This window comes from Neomonachus schauinslandi, chromosome 3 (assembly GCF_002201575.2).
Source record: "Neomonachus schauinslandi chromosome 3, ASM220157v2, whole genome shotgun sequence".
NCBI lineage: Eukaryota > Metazoa > Chordata > Mammalia > Carnivora > Phocidae > Neomonachus > Neomonachus schauinslandi.
Genome location: NC_058405.1, coordinates 83,847,203 through 83,865,267, shown reverse-complemented (window position 1 = coordinate 83,865,267; position 18,065 = coordinate 83,847,203). Strand labels below are relative to the sequence as shown.

The 18,065-nt window shown below is 38.3% G+C and overlaps 1 protein-coding gene across 1 annotated transcript in view; it reads left to right on the top strand.

Moving 5' to 3' along the window:
* UGGT1 (UDP-glucose glycoprotein glucosyltransferase 1) overlaps nt 1-18,065 on the top strand; it is a 112,041-nt gene that overhangs the window by 62,435 nt on the left and 31,541 nt on the right. The window contains exons 21-29 of the mRNA XM_021695812.2: nt 870-893; nt 1,407-1,501; nt 3,623-3,829; nt 4,580-4,711; nt 5,502-5,632; nt 7,997-8,092; nt 12,225-12,327; nt 14,249-14,328; nt 15,437-15,626. Coding sequence (XP_021551487.1) covers nt 870-893; nt 1,407-1,501; nt 3,623-3,829; nt 4,580-4,711; nt 5,502-5,632; nt 7,997-8,092; nt 12,225-12,327; nt 14,249-14,328; nt 15,437-15,626 — 1,058 coding nt within the window. The remainder of the gene's footprint in view (nt 1-869; nt 894-1,406; nt 1,502-3,622; nt 3,830-4,579; nt 4,712-5,501; nt 5,633-7,996; nt 8,093-12,224; nt 12,328-14,248; nt 14,329-15,436; nt 15,627-18,065) is intronic.

The following is an 18,065-nucleotide window of genomic DNA, read 5'->3' as shown; positions in this document are numbered from 1 at the left end:
TTTTTTTTTTTTTTTTTTTTAGTATTTGTAGAAATATTTAAATCTTCAGTGTCTGCTAGAAAGAGATTTCCTCATTTCTTTTATTAATTATTTTTTAGTATTTGTAGAAATAATTCAATCTTCAGTGTCTACTAGAAAGAGATTTCATCATTTTTTTTTAATTATTTCTTATAATGATTTGAACCCAGAAAATACCTGTTTAAAATTCAATTCTTTATGAAGTGGAGTTTTTGAAACTCCAAAAAGTGGAGTTTTTGAAAATTCAAATGTTGTTTTCTTATATTAGATATTATTTATTAGCTATTAAGGTGAAATGAAATATTTTTTCATGATTCAAATGTGGGAACATTTATGATGTAAACATGGGTTAATGGATTGAAAATTGGTTTGACCTGCCTCTTCAGTGACAACACTGAGTTAAATTTTTTAGGGTTTATAAGATTAACTTGGTTCTAGGAATCCTTGTGCACATTTTAAAACTGATTTTTAATATGGAGTCAGTTATTTAGGCTAAAATTGTGTGAAATGATAGTTTAAGGGCAGACAGATCCTTTCCCCCTCTGGCCATACTTACTATCCTTTCAAAGCACTGACTGTCATTTAAGGCAGCTATTTTTATCCATGCTGTAGCCTTGTCCTAGGGAGAATTTCTGGCTTCCCAGATCTATGTAAATAAAAGCAATTGCTCCATTTGGTTCCTCAAAGAAATTGGTTCCAAGGGGCCCTGGAACAGTGCTATACAGCTAAGGGGACTACAGAGCAGAGAGAAGATCGATCATATTAGGCATTATTTAAAATTTTGACTCTTAAGGTAGGCATCCATTATAGCAATGACATTTTCTTCTACTTTTTCCTTTACCTCTGTCTAGGAATGTCCTCCAAGGAAATCTATGGTAATTTTAAACTTCAGAATGTTCAGGTTCTTTTCTTAATTATCTTATGTGGTTCCAGGCAATGTTGTGATTCAAAATTTATTGACACTTTATTGTGACATTTCTGGAACCTGTGGGTAACAGTAGATAATTTGACAAATGCAGATAAAATTTGTATAAATTGTATAAATGTGAAGAATTCTATTTCAGAAAATTACAAATTAATATGATTAAAGACTGTGATATGTTACCCACATGTTCAAAGGCTCTTTTTCATTGTATATGCTAACAGTTGCCTGAGCCATAGTAGAATTAATAAATGCATGTTCCTAGTTTGTAATTAAGCCACATGGAAGGTTACTCTGCTTTCATTCTAGTATAGAAGTTTCACTACTTTTGCTTTGTATCTTTATTAAACTTGTCATTTTCTTATTTTTTGCATGGTTTTCAGAAATTATTTGGCTTAGTAACAATATTGAAACATAGAATGTGCTTTTTTCCCTCTGACTCTGTGTTGTTTTTGTTTTTCTACAGATGATTCTTTCATTAGGCCTGTAACTTTTTGGATTGTTGGGGATTTTGATAGCCCTTCTGGAAGACAGTTACTGTATGATGCTATTAAACATCAGGCAAGTATCTGCAGCTCCATTCTGTGTGCTGATGTTACTGTTCTGGGTGGGAAGTGGGAGTCCTGCTTTTTTAGTACTTGAGGGAAAGGACCATTGTTTCTTCGAAGGTCTGCCCACTAGTGAGAAAAGAGGGGAGACTGCAGTGTTCTGATTTTATTTAAGAGTATAGATTCTTATAGAGAAAAAAAATGAGATCCTTATCATAGACAAGTTTTTATTGTGTGACTGTTCATGTTTTGCTGCAGAGATGCTGTGAAGATCATGCTGTAATTTGCATGGGGGAGGCAGGGCCTTTTCATTGAAGGAGGTCTAGATGTGGGGGAAATACCATGCAGACACCTTAGTCCTCATATAATAGAAGCAGATCTAGGCACACAGAGGGATGCACATATAGATGGTCTGAAATACACATAGCACATAAATGTAGAACTTGAGTGAATGGCAGTGGTGAATGGTTGGGAAGAAATGGACTCCTCTAGAGAGTGTTATTGTCAGAGAATGAGCTGTTACAATTCCTTTTCCTGAGCAGTTTCAGATTGAGTCTTCATCCACATTTCATACCCTTCCCATGTCCCCTTGCCACCCTGTGTCCTGAGGAGGCTTATTGAAGTACTAAAATATCAAGGTGATTTCAACTTCACTAACATGCTAAGTGCCTTTAATTGTCTAAAGGAGTAGACCAGATGGTGTAGTCAATTCAAAGTTAAATCAGGATGAAGGAAAGTAGATACATAGATAAGATTCTAACTCAAATTTATAAATGCTTGAGTGGTGGTAGAGTGGGAGAACAAGAAGGGAGAATTGAAAATTTTTTTTCTCAATTTATCTTAGAGGGAGGGGCAGGGAGAGGTTGAGAGAATCTCAAGCAGACTCCATGCTGAGAGCGGAGCCCTATGCGTGGCTTGATTTCACAAGCCTGAGATCATGACCTGAGCTGAAACCAAGAGTCAGATGCTTAACCTACTGCACTACCCAAGTGCCCTGAGAATTTAAAAAAAAAAAAAAAAGAAGTAAAATATAGAATCAAAAGAAGTGCACAAATCATAGGATACATGGTGTCACAAAGGGAACACCCAGGTGACCACACCCAGGTCAAGAAAGACAGAATTATCAAATTCCGGAAAGCCCTCTCCTGCTTGTGTCTCCATCACCCCCCTTCACATATTTATGTTTGCCTTCTTTACTCAACATTTTTGAGATTTATCCATGATATTACAAGTAGCGGTAGTTAGTTCTTTTTCATTGTGCTGTATTGTATTGTATGGCTATACCACAAAAGTATAAAACTTTGTTTAATCTTTTTGATGGACTGTGGCGTTTTTTTCTAGTTAGGGGCTATTCTGAAGGATGCTGCTATCACTATTCTTGTATGCATCCTTTGATACACATTAGGATGCACTTTTGTTGCTTATGTTCATGACACAAGGTTTTATGGGTCCCAGATAACTTTTCCAACATGGATTCTTATCTTTTTACTCAGGGAGAGATTAATTTTTTTTAAAGAATTTATTTATTTATTTATGAGAGAGAGAGAGAGCGCGCACAAGCAGGGGGAACAGCAGGCAGAGAGAAGCAGGCTCCCCACTGAGCAAGGAGCCCAATGTGGGACTCGATCCCAGGACCCTGGGATCATGACCTGAGCCAAAGGCAGACGCTTAACTGACTGAGCCACCCAGGCGTCCCAGGGAGAGATTAATTTTTTGCAAGGCATCTGGAAAGGCCATGTGAACAAAGAAGTATTTGAATAGAAGCCTGAAGATTGGTTGGGACTGAGGGGAGGAAAGATGGGATGGACTTGGGGTTTTGTATGCCAACATGAAGCACGGAGTGTGTTAGAATAATACCAAATGTGTTGGGAAATACAGGACTCTGATGGTCTGTAAAGGAGCTATATATACAGGGATGGTAAGAAATGAAGTTGGAAAGGTAGACTGGGGACCAGTTTATGTAGGGGTTTGAAAGCCTGGCTATAGCATTTTAATTTTATTCTGTATACAGAAGAGGACTAAAGACCTTGAAGAGAGGTTGTATTTGCTACTTAATGGAATATGATGATGTTAATGCCACTTTTTAAGTTCAAAACATCTACCATATAACTCTTATTTCCCATTTTGTAAATAGAAATCCAGTAACAATGTTAGAATAAGCATGATCAATAATCCTAGTGAAGATATAAGTTATAAGAACACTCAGATCTCCAGAGCAATCTGGGCAGCTCTCCAAACACAGACCTCCAACTCTGCTAAGAATTTCATCACAAAAATGGCCAAGGAGGAGACCGCAGAGGCCCTGGCTGCAGGAGCTGACATTGGGGGGTTCTCTGTCGGGGTAAGTCTCAGTGTGTTGCATGGGGTTACTTTCCACAGAAGTTCATTCCCATGGTCTGATGTGTCTTGTTCATGATTGGGATTTGTGATTTTAGTACTGAGTTTCAGAGGATTTTCTTAGTTTGGAAGAATCTTTCTAAGATATAACAATTCTGCCACATTCCCCTTACCACTTTTAATACCTTTAAATAAAGTTTTAAGATATGACTCATATAAATTCATGTTTTAAGTACAAAGCCATTTGTTTTGTATAGTTTTTAAAAGACAGGCAATATTTGATTTGTTATAGAGCAAAAAACTGTGAAGTTTCTTATGAGTTAGAGGCTTATGTGTTCTTAATGTGTTCTGATATAAGCCTCCACATGTATTCATTATATAAGTTACTACCTTTTGGACTATTTTGTAGATTTAAAATTCTTATAAAATGATGAGTATACTTGATATTTCCGTTAGAAAAAAGGCGCTTGAAATTAGCAAGATTTTAAAATGCAGAATAAAGGTATAATGAAGAATAATTTGCCAATGGTGCAACCACATAAAAGAATAGGAGCAGGAAATAAGCATTATTTGATAAGTGGGAGGGTGGGAGAAAATGGGAGGAGTGGAGAATTAAGACATCATAATGTTAATTCTTAAAATTAGCTCTGACTTTCCATTAAAAGAGCATTTTATGATTTATTCATTATGATTATTCATTTTTATGGCTTGCTTAATAACAATTACTTTTCCTTAATAACAATTACTTTCCTAGGGCATGGATTTCAGTCTTTTTAAAGAGGTCTTTGAGTCTTCCAAAATGGATTTCATTTTGTCTCATGCCATGTACTGCAGGGATGTTCTGAAGCTGAAGAAGGGACAGAGGGCAGTGATCAGCAATGGAAGGGTGAGGATTTTGTCCTGAGACAAACTTGACCTCAAATTAGATCAGTGAACAGGGTTGGCAGTGTTGTCCAAAGCTAGTAAACTCTTCAAACAGAGCCACTCTTTCCAAAGGGGATTGGGGCTTATGCAGTGCTGATGATAATTTCTGCACCCTTATTTCAAAGGAGGTTTGCTTTTCACAAGCATCCTTGTGTAAAACCTTCCTGCTGTATAATTATGTCCTGCCACATGTACGGTGGCAGTGAGAGTGTGATGTCTCTCAGAGAATAAGTTGATAAGGCTTTGATACACGAAGTATTCATCCCCTATGGGGACTGTGTTCATAGTTGTGTAGTCTCTGTCAACTTCATTGGCGCAGGGTTAGACTATTTCATACATATATGCAGCCAGGGACATGAGACTGGGGGGGATATACCAAACTTTAATCTCTTAGCACTGGGGGTGAAATCTCTGCTGTCTGTCATTCGCTACACTGCATCTCTGGTTTGGCTCTGTTTTTTTTTATATTCGGCGAGAATTAATGAAACTATGTGACTATTTTGTTCTACTTCAGAGTTGCTTACTATAAAAATATTGTGAAGTATACAGGTCTGCCCTCTGTAGTTGAGGAATTGATAAGTAAATACATAATTGGATGAGTTGATTTGGATTCTGTTTTTACCTTTTTCATTGATATTCAATGTATACATGTCTTGGGTCTTTAAAGTGATTAGGTTTGTAAGGTAGCCTGAGGACAGCAGAGGGCTTCTTTCCAGCTGTGATTCTAGCACTGACCACCCTGTTCTTCACAGATCATTGGGCCACTGGAGGACAGTGAACTCTTTAATCAGGACGATTTCCACCTCCTAGAAAATATCATCTTAAAAACTTCAGGACAGAAAATCAAATCCCATATTCAACAGCTTCGGGTAGAAGAAGATGTGTAAGTTTTCCCATGGAAGAAATTAATTAGTGCATGTCATAGGTACTGTGTTAGTTGAACTTCCCTCATGCTACCTATTTCATGGTGTTTTATTTCCAGTTTGAACATATGATAATGCTTTTCAGTTCAGGTGTTTATTTTTGCTTCTGTTGAAACAAGTTAATTTATTTAAAGAACTGAATTAGGTCTTTCCATTTTATTTTTTTGGTTGTGGAAAATTTCAAACATATGCAAAACTAGAGGGGTGAGTTTTTGTTTTTGTTCTTGTTATCTTGGGATACTCTTGTAAAGAGATACTTTCCCTTGGGCGCCTGGGTGGCTCAGTCGTTAAGCGTCTGCCTTTGGCTCAGGTCATGATCCCAGGGTCCTGGGATCTAGCCCCGCATCGGGCTCTCTGCTCAGCAGGTAGCCTGCTTCTCCCTCTCCCGCTCCCCCTGCTTGTGTTCCCTCTCTCGCTGTGGGTTTCTGTCTGTCAAATAAATAAATAAAATCTTTAAAAAAAAAAAAAGAGATACTTTCCCTTATCTGTTTTATTTTGTCCATGAAAGGAAAGCCAGGTTAAATGCTTCTTTTCCTTTATTTACTAGTATAGAATAATGAGTTGTTTCTCTTGCAACCTCCAAAGGTGATGATTTGGTTATTGTTGGTTTTTAATTTTTATTTTAATTCTTTCAGTGTTATTATTAGCTAATGTATTTTTTTTTTTAAAGATTTTATTTATTTATTTGAGAGAGAGAGAATGAGAGAGAGCAAGCACATGAGAGGGGGGAGGGTCAGAGGGAGAAGCAGACTCCCTGCCGAGCAGGGAGCCCGATGCGGGACTCGATCCAGGGACTCCAGGATCATGACCTGAGCCGAAGGCAGTCGCTTAACCAACTGAGCCACCCAGGCGCCCCGCTAATGTATTTTTTTTTCAAGATTTTATTCATTTATTTGAGAGAGAGCGAGCGCACAAGCAGCGGGAGCAGCAGAGGGAGAGGGAGAAGCAGGCTCTCCACTGAGCAGGGAGCCTGATGTGGGGCTCAGTCCCAGGACCCTGGGATCATGACCTGAGCTGAAGGCAGACGCTTAACTGACTGAGCCACCCAGGCGCCCCTAACTAATGTATTTTAATGAGTTATTTCCCAGTGGAAGAAAATGAATTATTAATTGGTCCATGTACCTGCTATATAACTAGAGCCCATAAGTCATATACACATGGTTTTATATCAAATGAATATAGTTGAAAGGTGTATTTTTGTGTTTAATTTTTTGAGGAACCATCGTATGTTTTTCCACAGAGATCACACCATTTTATTTCCCATCGGTAATGCATAAGGGTTCTAATTTCGCCACATCTTTTTCAGTACTTGTTATTTTCTGGTGGTGGTTTTTTCTTTGTTTTTATTTTTTATTTTTTGTTTGTTTTTTTTTTGGTAATAACCCACCCTAATGGGTGTGAAGTTGTATTTCTTTGTGGTTTGATTTGCACTTCCCTAATGATTAGTGATGTTGACAGCTCTTTACGTGCTAATTAGTCATCTGTATATCTTTGGGAAAATATCTTCCCAGTGCTTTGCACATTTTTTTTTTTAAGTAATCACTTCACCCAGAGTGGGGCTGGAACTCACAACCCCGAGATCAAGAGTCGCACGCTCCACCGACTGAGCCAGCCAGGTGCCCCTACTTTGCACATTTTTAATTGTTTTTTATTATTGAGCTATAGGAGTTCCATGTAAATATGTAAATACTCTGGGTATCAATCTCTTATAGATAGATGATATGCAAATATTTTCTTTCATTCCATGGGTTGCATTTTCATTCTTTTGATAGTGTTCTTTGGTGAATAAGTTGGAAGATACAAAATTTAAAAGTTCTTATGGTTTTTCTCTTCATCTCTTTCATATACCCTCATGCTGCAGAGTTTAAGATGCATGTCTTAGTGATGTATTGACCTTGATAGCTGCCAGAGAGTTCCTTTGCCAAGTCTTGTGTGATAGGGGAAGGAATCTTTTTTCATCTCAACCAATAACGAGGCTACAGATAAAGAGGTTTCCTCCTACCTCAGTGGCTTTTTAGTGATGCCCTTTGTTCTGGCCTATGAAACACTTCCCTGATGCAGGTCAGGAGGTGTTCCCATGACTTGAAGCCATCATATCATGGGCATAGGCTTGGTGTGGTGTGCTCTTGGACCACCCCCCGCTTTGTGGAGTCTTTGTGGACTATATAATTGCCAGTTTTTCTCTTGCCATTTGGTATAAAGTTCATATGTTCTTCAAACCATCTTGTTGGCATTCAGTACTTAGGCTGATTATATTATGTTCAGCAATAATTGGAAAAACCTTCAGTTAAAGATGCTAAATTTTTACCAACCATGTCTTTCAGGGCAAGTGACTTGGTAATGAAGGTGGATGCTCTCCTGTCAGCCCAACCAAAAGGAGATGTAAGAATCGAGTACCAGTTTTTTGAAGACAGACATAGGTACAGAATTAATACTGAATTTATGCATATTCTTGAATAAAATCTTAAGGTTGCCTTTACCTCATATGAAGTGTGTACATAAGTTCTTATTGGAATGGAAAATTTGTCCAGTGTACAGTTTTCATATATACTCATTTTCATATGCCGAATTCATATACAGATCTCAGTTGCATAAAAGTTGACATTTATTTCTAAATAAATCTGAAATAGTTCTGACTGTACCCTTTTAGAAAACAGAAAGCATTTAATGAAACAATTGTAGTTTTCTCATACTCAAAAATAAACAGGTTGTTAGAGCACTTGTATTGTTCATCTTTTATTGAAAACGGTTTTGTTTTCAATAAAATAAAAATAAGTTTAGCATTATGAAAAAGTCCTTGCCTTTTGGTTTTGAGTTTTTTATTTCAAAAGTTTCAAAGCTAAAGAATAGTTGAAAGATTATTACAATGAACACCCAGATATCTTTAACCTGGCTTCACCAGTTAACATTATGCCACATTTATCTGTCGTCTGTGTGTGGGTTTGTGCATGTGTTATGTATGTATAGTACATATAATGTATATTTATGTTTGTGTACAAACTTATATGTACTTACATTTTTTCTGAACTATTTGAGGGTCCATTGCAGACATCATTACACATCATGCCTGAATTCCCCAGCATGTATCTCCTGAGCACTAGGAGTGTCTCCACTGTTGGCATATCTCAGAGATTTAACCTTGATACAGTGACATTTAGTAGTACACAGTCCATATTCACATTTCTCCAAGGCCCCAGTAATGACCTTTGAAAACTGTTGTGTTCTTTGATTTAGTCCAGATCACATGTTGCAGTTCTTTGTTGTGTGTCTTTTTTAGTCTCCTTAAATCTAGAACAGTTCCTTGTGTTTTTTGTTCTTTGGGGGTTTTTTTGGTCTTTTATGACTGACTTTTTAAAGAGTCCAGACCATTTATCTTGTAGAATGTCCCATAGTCTGGGTCGTTTCCTCATGATTAGACTTAAGATTAAGTTGTCTTTAGGAAGAATCCCTACAGTTGATGTATGTAGCCAGGCAAGGTTATATATCTTGATTGTGCCTTAGAGGCTTTAGATATTGAAGCCTGCATCCTGCTCCATTATGATTTTGATTTAATTAGTCTGGGGTAGATTGGACTTCAGTTTCATTGATCCATGCTTTCTTACAGCCAGTTCTTGTGGGGATCAAATTTGACCAGACTGTCTGATGATCCAAGCTAGAATGGAGACTCTCTCCTTTCTCACTGGCTGTGTGTCCTAACTTCTTACATCGCCAGTGGGTGAAGACTTCTGTGGCTCTTTGCTAATCCTAGTTGGATTTTTTGCCCATTAGCACCCATTTTCTCATCACTGTATACTTTCAGGAAGTAACCCAACTAGTTATTACCACAGGAAGCATATTTCCCAATTGGCTTGCTATCCTGTTTGCCTTTCATGGCCAAGATAGTGAGTGAGTCCTGAGCCAGAATCTCTTCCCTTTTTAGAATATCATTTTCTCCATGAGTCTTATATAATTAAAATGCTCTAATTACAAATTCTTTTGTGAGACAAATTATAATTAGAGAAATTCTTATTGGGGTTGTGTTAGTTAAATGAGCGTTATACTTAAATCAGACGTTTCTTATTTATGTGAGAAATAAAAAGGTCTGAATTATTGGTTATGTATATCCTTGCCCTAAAAGTGTGACTCACAGAACAGCAGTGGGGCATCATCCGGGAGCTTGTTGGAAATGCAGAATATCCGGCCCCAGACCAGACCTTCTGAGTCAGTATCTATGTTGTAACAGGATCCCCCCCAGGTCACGCTTGTGTACCTTAAGATTGGGGAAGCACTGTATTCTTTGATGTTTGCTCTACTCACTTCATGAAAATGTGTATGACTCCCAAATCTTGTTCCCGTGTCTGTCACTTTTGGCCTTACTCTGGTCTTTTCTCTAATACAGCAAATATGTTTCCACATGATATTGTTAGTTTATACTGTTGTCCATTTCCATACCACTGTTCCTCTAATCTTGGCTTTTGTTTTACTTTTCTGTTATAGAGATATAGAGTGGTTAAAAGGCCAACGAGGATCAGTTTCTGGTTATACCTTTCGCAGATCACTTAGAACACTGGGTCAGAACATTAACATGTCACACAGAACTCTGCCCAGACCTGCCAGGTTCACAGGTTTTGGCCTGGGCATGCCTGACTCAGATGCTATGCTCTATAGGACTCTTTGGGACTTCTCTTCTTCTTCCCTTTGTGAGAATTTATATAATGCTCTTCTCTAGTGAGCTTTTTCCTTCTGGAATTCTAGAGAAGCACAGAAGTCCAGGTTATCTGAGGGCAGTGGCTCTCATACTTCGGCTTTTACCTAGAGAATTTGTTCAAGTGCAGATTGCCTGACCCACCCCCTGAGTTTCTGATTCAGGAAGTCTGGGTTATGGCTGACACTTTGTTTCTAACAAATTTCCAGATGAAGCTGATTCTGCTGATTTGGAGCCACACTTTGAAAACAGCTGTATTAGAGTAAAAAAAAAAAAAACATGTTATTTTGGAATAATTATTGACAGCTGGAATTGTTAGTTTCATCAAAAATTGAAAACCTCTGCTTTGATAACAGGCACAAAGCTATTTTGATGGTTATTTCCAAAGCACTTAAGGTTTGAAATAACCTTCATCCCCATTTAAACTATAGTTACCCAGTTTTGTTAGTTATATTTTATTTTGCACTTTTGTTTTCCCCTCACTGGATAAATGTTCTTGCACAGAACAGTAGTGGTTAGCACCAGAACTATATTAAAACATTGTTCAGAGCAAACAAAGATAGGCATTGATTTGACCAATTAAGATTTTGGAAAATTGGATATATTTTAAAATCCTTCCAAGTTTATCCCTTTTCAGAATATATCGGAGGCTCCTGCTCCTCTTAAGTCATCTAAGTCAATATGACTTTGGAGGGAGGCTGTGCAGCTGGAAACTGTGGGTGGGGAAATGTACATTCTCCTCAGAAACAGGAGAGGGACAACCTGAAACCTAAACATTTAGCTGCTATTTTTTTTTTTTTTAAAGATTTTATTTATTTATTTGAGAGAGAGAGAGAGAGAGCACATGAGAGGGGGAGGGCCAGAGGGAGAAGCAGACTCCCCGCTGAGCGGGGAGCCCGATGTGGGACTCGATCCTGGGACTCCAGGATCATGACCTGAGCCGAAGGCAGTCGCTTAACCAACTGAGCCACCCAGGCGCCCTTAGCTGCTATTTTTAACTTACTTAGAAGACAGAACATGTATAACTTAATGTCCTTGAAAATTGACTCAGTTCTTTTGGAAATGTGATTGACAGTACATATTATCCACAAAAATATTTGTATCCAGTGACTCTGCAGTCTCATATCTAGGATTTTGTCGACTCTAAAGAAATTTCCAAGTATGAAAAAAACTATGTATGAAGTTACTTACAGGCTGCAAGCCATCTGAATGCCCAACAATAAGGAGTAGCTTAAGTAAACATGGCAGATTCACTTGGTAAATAGAAGATTATTTTTTATTCAGGATATTTGATGTGTAACAATATGGAAAAATCATTATGATAAAGTGGTGGGGGAAGGAAGGAATTATAAAATTGCTAATATTCTTTAGGTATAGCTGCTCTTTATAGAGGCATTTGAGAAGGTCTACAGAGAAAAATGCCACAGCATGGTTGGGTTGGGATGGTGAGGTTTTACGATTATTTCCTTTTTCTCTCACAAGTTTTCTGTAATGTTCTTTGTATTATTTTTAAAAATCCATTTATTTCTTCTCTTCTCATACCCTTCTTGCCAGGAAATAAAAGTTGGCATAATGTTTGTAATTGTCAAAAACAAATATCAGCTTTTAGCAGGTTTTGGTTAAATACAGTTTTAAGCTGGTTTTCATCTTTTGTTCATTTTGAGTGAACTTGAGTCATTAGCAGGTTTTGCAAACTTTGAGGTAGACATAAGTACATGATTAACCACCATGTAGCCTTGTTGTTCTAGATCCGAAGTGTTTTTGGAAATGCTGAGAGAGCTGATAGGTTATGTTGGTCTTAATAAAAAAGGTTAACTTTGTTTCCTGTTTTCCACCAGATTAACATTTTGTCTTTTTGATCTCTGTAGTGCAATTAAAATGAGGCCGAAGGAAGGGGAGACGTACTTTGATGTTGTGGCTGTCATTGACCCTGTCACCAGAGAAGCACAGAGACTTGCCCCATTGCTCTTGGTAGGCATAGCCTAAGAGGCAGTTCGCATCTCTTTATCTGAAGTGGTCACAGGCCCTGTGACTCCCTGAGAGTGTCATTGTTCCCCTAGTTACCTTCAGAGGGCTTTGGAAAATGCTACAAGGCATCTTGGCAGAGCAAATGTCTTCATAAAGATTGGTAATGGCTCTGGAAACAGCCTCATAACCTTAGAAAGTTGGTACAAGTTTGGTTCGTTTCCTCATGTAATTTTTTAAAAATGTCCTATTTAGAGCAAGGTGTCTTTTAATTAAATTGATTTATGCCATATTCTGATTTATAATGAATGAGAGTTAAAAAGGTAAAATAATTTTGCTTTTTTATTTTCCTTTTCTAAAACTAGCATTTTTTCAAATTGTGGCATGTCTTGTAGATGTGTATATTACAATTTTAAGAAAATTTAAGAGCTTTGCCAAAAAGACAGTTGCTTTGACATTTTTTTCAGTTGTGTTTCTTTTTTTTTTATATATATATTTTTTAAGTTGTGTTTCTTTTTTAAGGTGAAGTTTTACTGATGTATAATCAGCTAACATTTTTATGGATGTGTGTAAATATGCATACTCTCTAGCCAAGAATAAGTTCGTGGTGTGATGAGACCTTGGCACCACTGTCCATTCAACTGCCCCTGAGCCTCTCTCCTTGGTGTGTGTGTGTGTGTGTGTGTGTGTGTGTAAGTGTGTGTAAGGAGGTGCTGGGCTACAGTGCTGATGCTGAGCAGGACTGGGGAGTAGAGAACGGGGTTCTCCCATGTCCTGGAGTGAATATGAACATTCTTTGAAATCCCATGTCCTGGAGTGAATATGAACATGTCCCTAGGCCTGAGTTGGGACTCAGGTCTAGGGACAGCTTTGTGGTCAGGGAGCCAGCCTGAGGATCCAGGAAAGGTGGAGGAAAGCCCTGAGTGTCTTTGTTTCATCTGAGGGTGGGTTGGGGTGAGTCACTGGGGGAAGCAGAGCTCAACTGAAGGTGGAAAGATGACCAAAGAATCCTACAGTCCAGCACTTATTCTTGGCACCCCTGGGAAAGGGGCTGGGTGGCCTGAGGGCGACTCTGCTGTTTGAGGGGAGGGGGCCCAAGGCCACTGACACTGAGAGCTGGGGCTCAAGGACAGGGGGCCCGGGGGTGGGCTCTCCTCTTTGTGATCACTCTACTTCAAGCCTTTATGAGTTGCCTTCTCATCAGATTTGTAGCCTTGGAGCCTACCCTGTATCTTGTACCTTCCCTCAACCAGATGTGGGTGGGTCCCTGGAGTAGGGCTGTACATCACAAGGGCTGGAGGCTTAGAGGCAGAAGCCCATTATCTCACAGAGAGACAAGTTGTCCTCTTGCCCTTTCCTCAGCTGTGGCCAGGGGTGTGTGGGCCTTGCCTGCCTCAGGGTCAGGCTGCAGTGGAGGTGGGTAGATAGATGAGGTCCTGGCCCAGGAGTGGAGGATAGTGGTGGTTAGGTCTCTTCATGGTTCTGCTTGAGGTGGATTAGCTGAAAGGTGATGAAGTTTAAGCCCTTTTCTGTCCCTGTTCTAAATAAACATTTTTGGACAACAACAACAACTGCACTGATGAACCTTTAAAATTTTCCTTGTGTAGACAACTCTCCATTATCCATCAGTTGCTTCACCATACAAGGGGGAGCAGTGATTTTCAGTAGCCCACTTGCCATGTTTTTGCCAAGTGATACGTGTGTGTGATTTAGGTTGTATGCCAGAGTTGGGATTTCCAAAAATTTCTCCAGTGCAGATTTTATGGCTTTTATTATCTTTCTGTCTTTCTTGAGATATTAAGAGATGTTCTCTCAACTCCGTGTCAGAGTGATGTTTCTGAAGAGAAAATGTAAATATTTTGTCTCAAGTAGCAGTCCCTTTCTCTGTAGGAAAATTTTAGGTTTTGTCTCTGGTTTGCTCTTTTAGGTTTTAACCCAGCTGATCAACATGAATCTAAGAGTGTTTATGAACTGCCAATCTAAACTTTCTGACATGCCTTTAAAAAGGTAAGACAAGCTGTTGAAGAAATCAATTGAAAACGTGGTACTAAATCTGAAAGCAGGTATTGAATGTTAAGGATCATGGGTTTATTAGGTGGACTTCATGTTTGAAAAGATCATTTACTGAATGTTCAGTTTTGCTAAATTTCTGCTCTAATCAGAAGTTCTAAGAATTTAGTGTGGGTCTGGAAGCATTTAGGTGGCATTAACTCAAGTTACTTGGGCCAGCCGGCCTGCCTGCTTGCCTGCCTGCCTTCCTGCTTCCCCCACCCCTGCACTCCCTTCCCTCCCTCGGAATTATGTAGTTCTTTAATTTTAGAGCATTTGGATCAATATAACTGTTAAATATACCTAGTTAGTTAAAAAAATGTGCTGTGGTACAGAAAGAAACTTGTCTGTCCCGTTTTATCTTAAAAGTGGAGCAGTTATTTCAAGTTGGAGTATATTTGTCAGAGGAAGCTTGCTGAGGCTCATTTGCATGTATCTAGAGAAGGAGGGCAGGCTTAGCTGTATGTTTTCTGAACCTTGGAATGGTCATTTATGAAGAAAGTTAAATAAAAAGCAGTAGTAATAGGGTAGCATCTGCTGGGTTTGTGGGAAATTTCTTATGTAAAAATGTGCCGTGTTTTTTAAGTTAGATTCTAAGTGAATTCAAATACTGTTTGAAATGGTTCTCAGCTTCTACATTGTCCTTGAATAGGAGAATTGTTTAAACTACTGTGTATGGTGTTTTCAGGGCTCACCTGAGAACCCAGTCACCATTTAGGACTTTGTGTTCAAGAGAAAAATAACTTTTTCTCATTGAAGGGAGGCATGTGCTCAGGAAATCTTTTGACTCCAACAACAGCCACCCTTAGCAGTACCAGAAAGAATGATCTCTCCTCTCAATTCTGTCCCTCCTGCTCTTCTCTTGCATCTGCGAAAACCATAGGAGGCATAAATTAGGTCAAGAGATGGCTTTGGAAACACTTTTCCCAGTCTGGGAGGTTACCCTTCCAAATCTAGTTTGTTTTATTTTAAGCCAATTAGTTACCTGTGTGGATGCCTGTGAACTTAAGGACTGTGAGTGTATTAAAAGGACTCACTTTTTATTTTATTTTTTTTTAAATTTCAGTTTTTACCGTTATGTCTTAGAGCCAGAGATTTCTTTCACTCCAGATAATAGCTTTGCTAAGGGTCCAATAGCAAAATTTTTGGATATGCCACAGTCTCCTCTCTTCACCCTGAATTTGAACACACCTGAGAGTTGGATGGTGGAGTCTGTCAGAACGCCATATGATCTTGATAATATTTATTTAGAAGAGGTAAGAATATCATTGCGTCTACATATGTAATCTTGTGGAAAACCTGTTTAAGATGGAGTGGTGATAGTTTCTGAATGAACAGACTGGATCACAGTCCAGGCAGGCCTCTGAGATATCCATGTTCACGTATAATTGTATTTTTAAAAAATAACAGCTTCATTGGGATCTATTTCACATACCATAAAATTTACCCTTTTAAAGTATACAGTTCAGTAGTTTTAGTATATTCACAGAATTGTGCAGCCATCACCACTAGGTGGAAACTCCATACCCATTAGCAGTCACTCCCCATGACCTCCTGGCAACCACTGATCTACATTCTGTCTCTGTGGATCTGCCTGTTCTGACGTTTGATCTAAAGAGAATCATATATTTTTGTGATTGGCTTCTTTCACTTAAATTATTATTTTTAAGGTTCACCCATGTTGTAGCATGTATTAGTATTCTTTTTTGTTGTGAGAAAATATTGTATGGATATGCCACATTCTGTTTATCCTTTCATTGATAGACATTTGGGTGGGTTCTACGTTTTTGGCTATTATAAATGATGCTGCTGTGAACATTCATGTCCAAGTTTTTACAGATGTGTGCTTTTATTTCTCTTGGAATTGATGGAACATACAGGAATTCTATGTTTAATCACCTGAGGGATTGCCAAACTGTTTTCCAGGGTGACTGCACCATTTTCCATTCCTGCCCATGATGTTGAGCATTTTTTCATGTGTTAATTGGCTGTATATCATCTTTGGGGAGAAATGTCTGTTCAAATCCTTTGCCTATTTTAAAAAAAATTGCCAGGTTTTTTTAATTGTGGAATTGTAAGAGTTCTTTGTATATTCTAGATACAAGTCTGTTTTCAAATATATGATAGGTAAATAATATGTTTCATTCTGTTAGCTGTCTTTCACTTTCTGGATAATGTCCTTTATTTTTATTTTTTTATTTTATTTTTTTTAAGATTTTATTTATTTATTTGACAGAGAGAATGAGACAGAGAGCACATGAGAGGGGGGAGGGTCAGAGGGAGAAGCAGACTCCCTGCCGAGCAGGGAGCCCGATGCGGGACTCGATCCAGGGACTCCAGGATCATGACCTGAGCCGAAGGCAGTCGCTTAACCAACTGAGCCACCCAGGTGCCCTGGATAATGTCCTTTAAAGCACAAATGTTCCTAATCTCGATGAAATCTGTTTTTTTCTTTTGTTGCTTGTGCTTATGGTAGTATACCTGAGAAATCAGTGTTTAATCCCAGGTCACGAAGATTTATTCCTATGTTTTCTTATAAGACTTTCAGATTTTTAAACTCTTATATTTAGGTCTTTTATTCATTTTGAGTTAATTTTTATATATGGTATGAGGTAGGGTTACAGATTTGTTCTTTGCCTGTGAATATCCATTTGTCACAGCACCATTTGTTGAAAAGACTGTTCTTTCCCCACTATATGGTCTTGGTACCTTTGTCAAAGATCTATTAGCCCTGAATGAATTTAATTCTAGACTCTCAGATCTCTTCCCTTGATCTGTGTGTCTATCGTTCGGCCACACTTGTCTTACTTAGCTTTGTTGTCAGTTTTGAAATTGGTAAGTTAGTTTTCCAGTTTTATTCTTACTTTTCAAGGTAGTTTTGGCTCTTTTGGGTTCTTTGCATTTTGGAATCAGCTTGTTAATATCTGTAGGAAAGGTTGCTGGGAGTTTGATAGAGATTACATTAAATCCCTAAGTCAGTTTGAAGAGTATTGCCATCTTAACATTAATCAGTGTTCTGACCCATGAATATGGGATGTCTTTCCATTTATTTGGGTCTTAATTTCTTTCAACAATGTTTTATAGGTCTTAGTATATAGGCCTGTAAAAGATCATGTCATCTGCAAATAGAGGTAGTTTTATTTCTTTCTTTCCAAACTGGATGTCTTTTATTTAATTTTCTTGCCTAATTGGGAAATTTTTAAATTACCAATTCAGTCTCTTGTTATGGATTTATTTGGATTTTCTCTCTTGTCTTAAGTCATTTTCTGGAGTTTGTGTCTCAGGAATTTATCCATTTTATCCAGGTTATAATTTGTAGGCCTATAGTTAGTCATAGCATTTTCTTACAGTCTTTTAAATTTAGTTTTGGAGGGGTGCCTGGGTGGCTCAGTCGTTAAGTGTCTGCCTTCGGTTCAAGTCATGATCCCAGGGTCCTGGGATCGAGCCCCGCATTGGGCTCCCTGCTCGGCTGGGAAGCCTGCTTCTCCCTCTCCCACTCCCCCTGCTTGTGTTCCCTCTCTCACTGTGTCTCTCTCTGTCAAATAAATAAATAAAAATCTTAAGAAAAAAAAATTTAGTTTTGGAATGATGTCTCCTTTTCCCTTGCTGATGTCAGTGAGTTGGCTCTTCTTTTTTTTTTGTGGTCAATCTAACTAAAAGTTTGTCAGTTTGTTGATATTTTCAAAGAACCAACT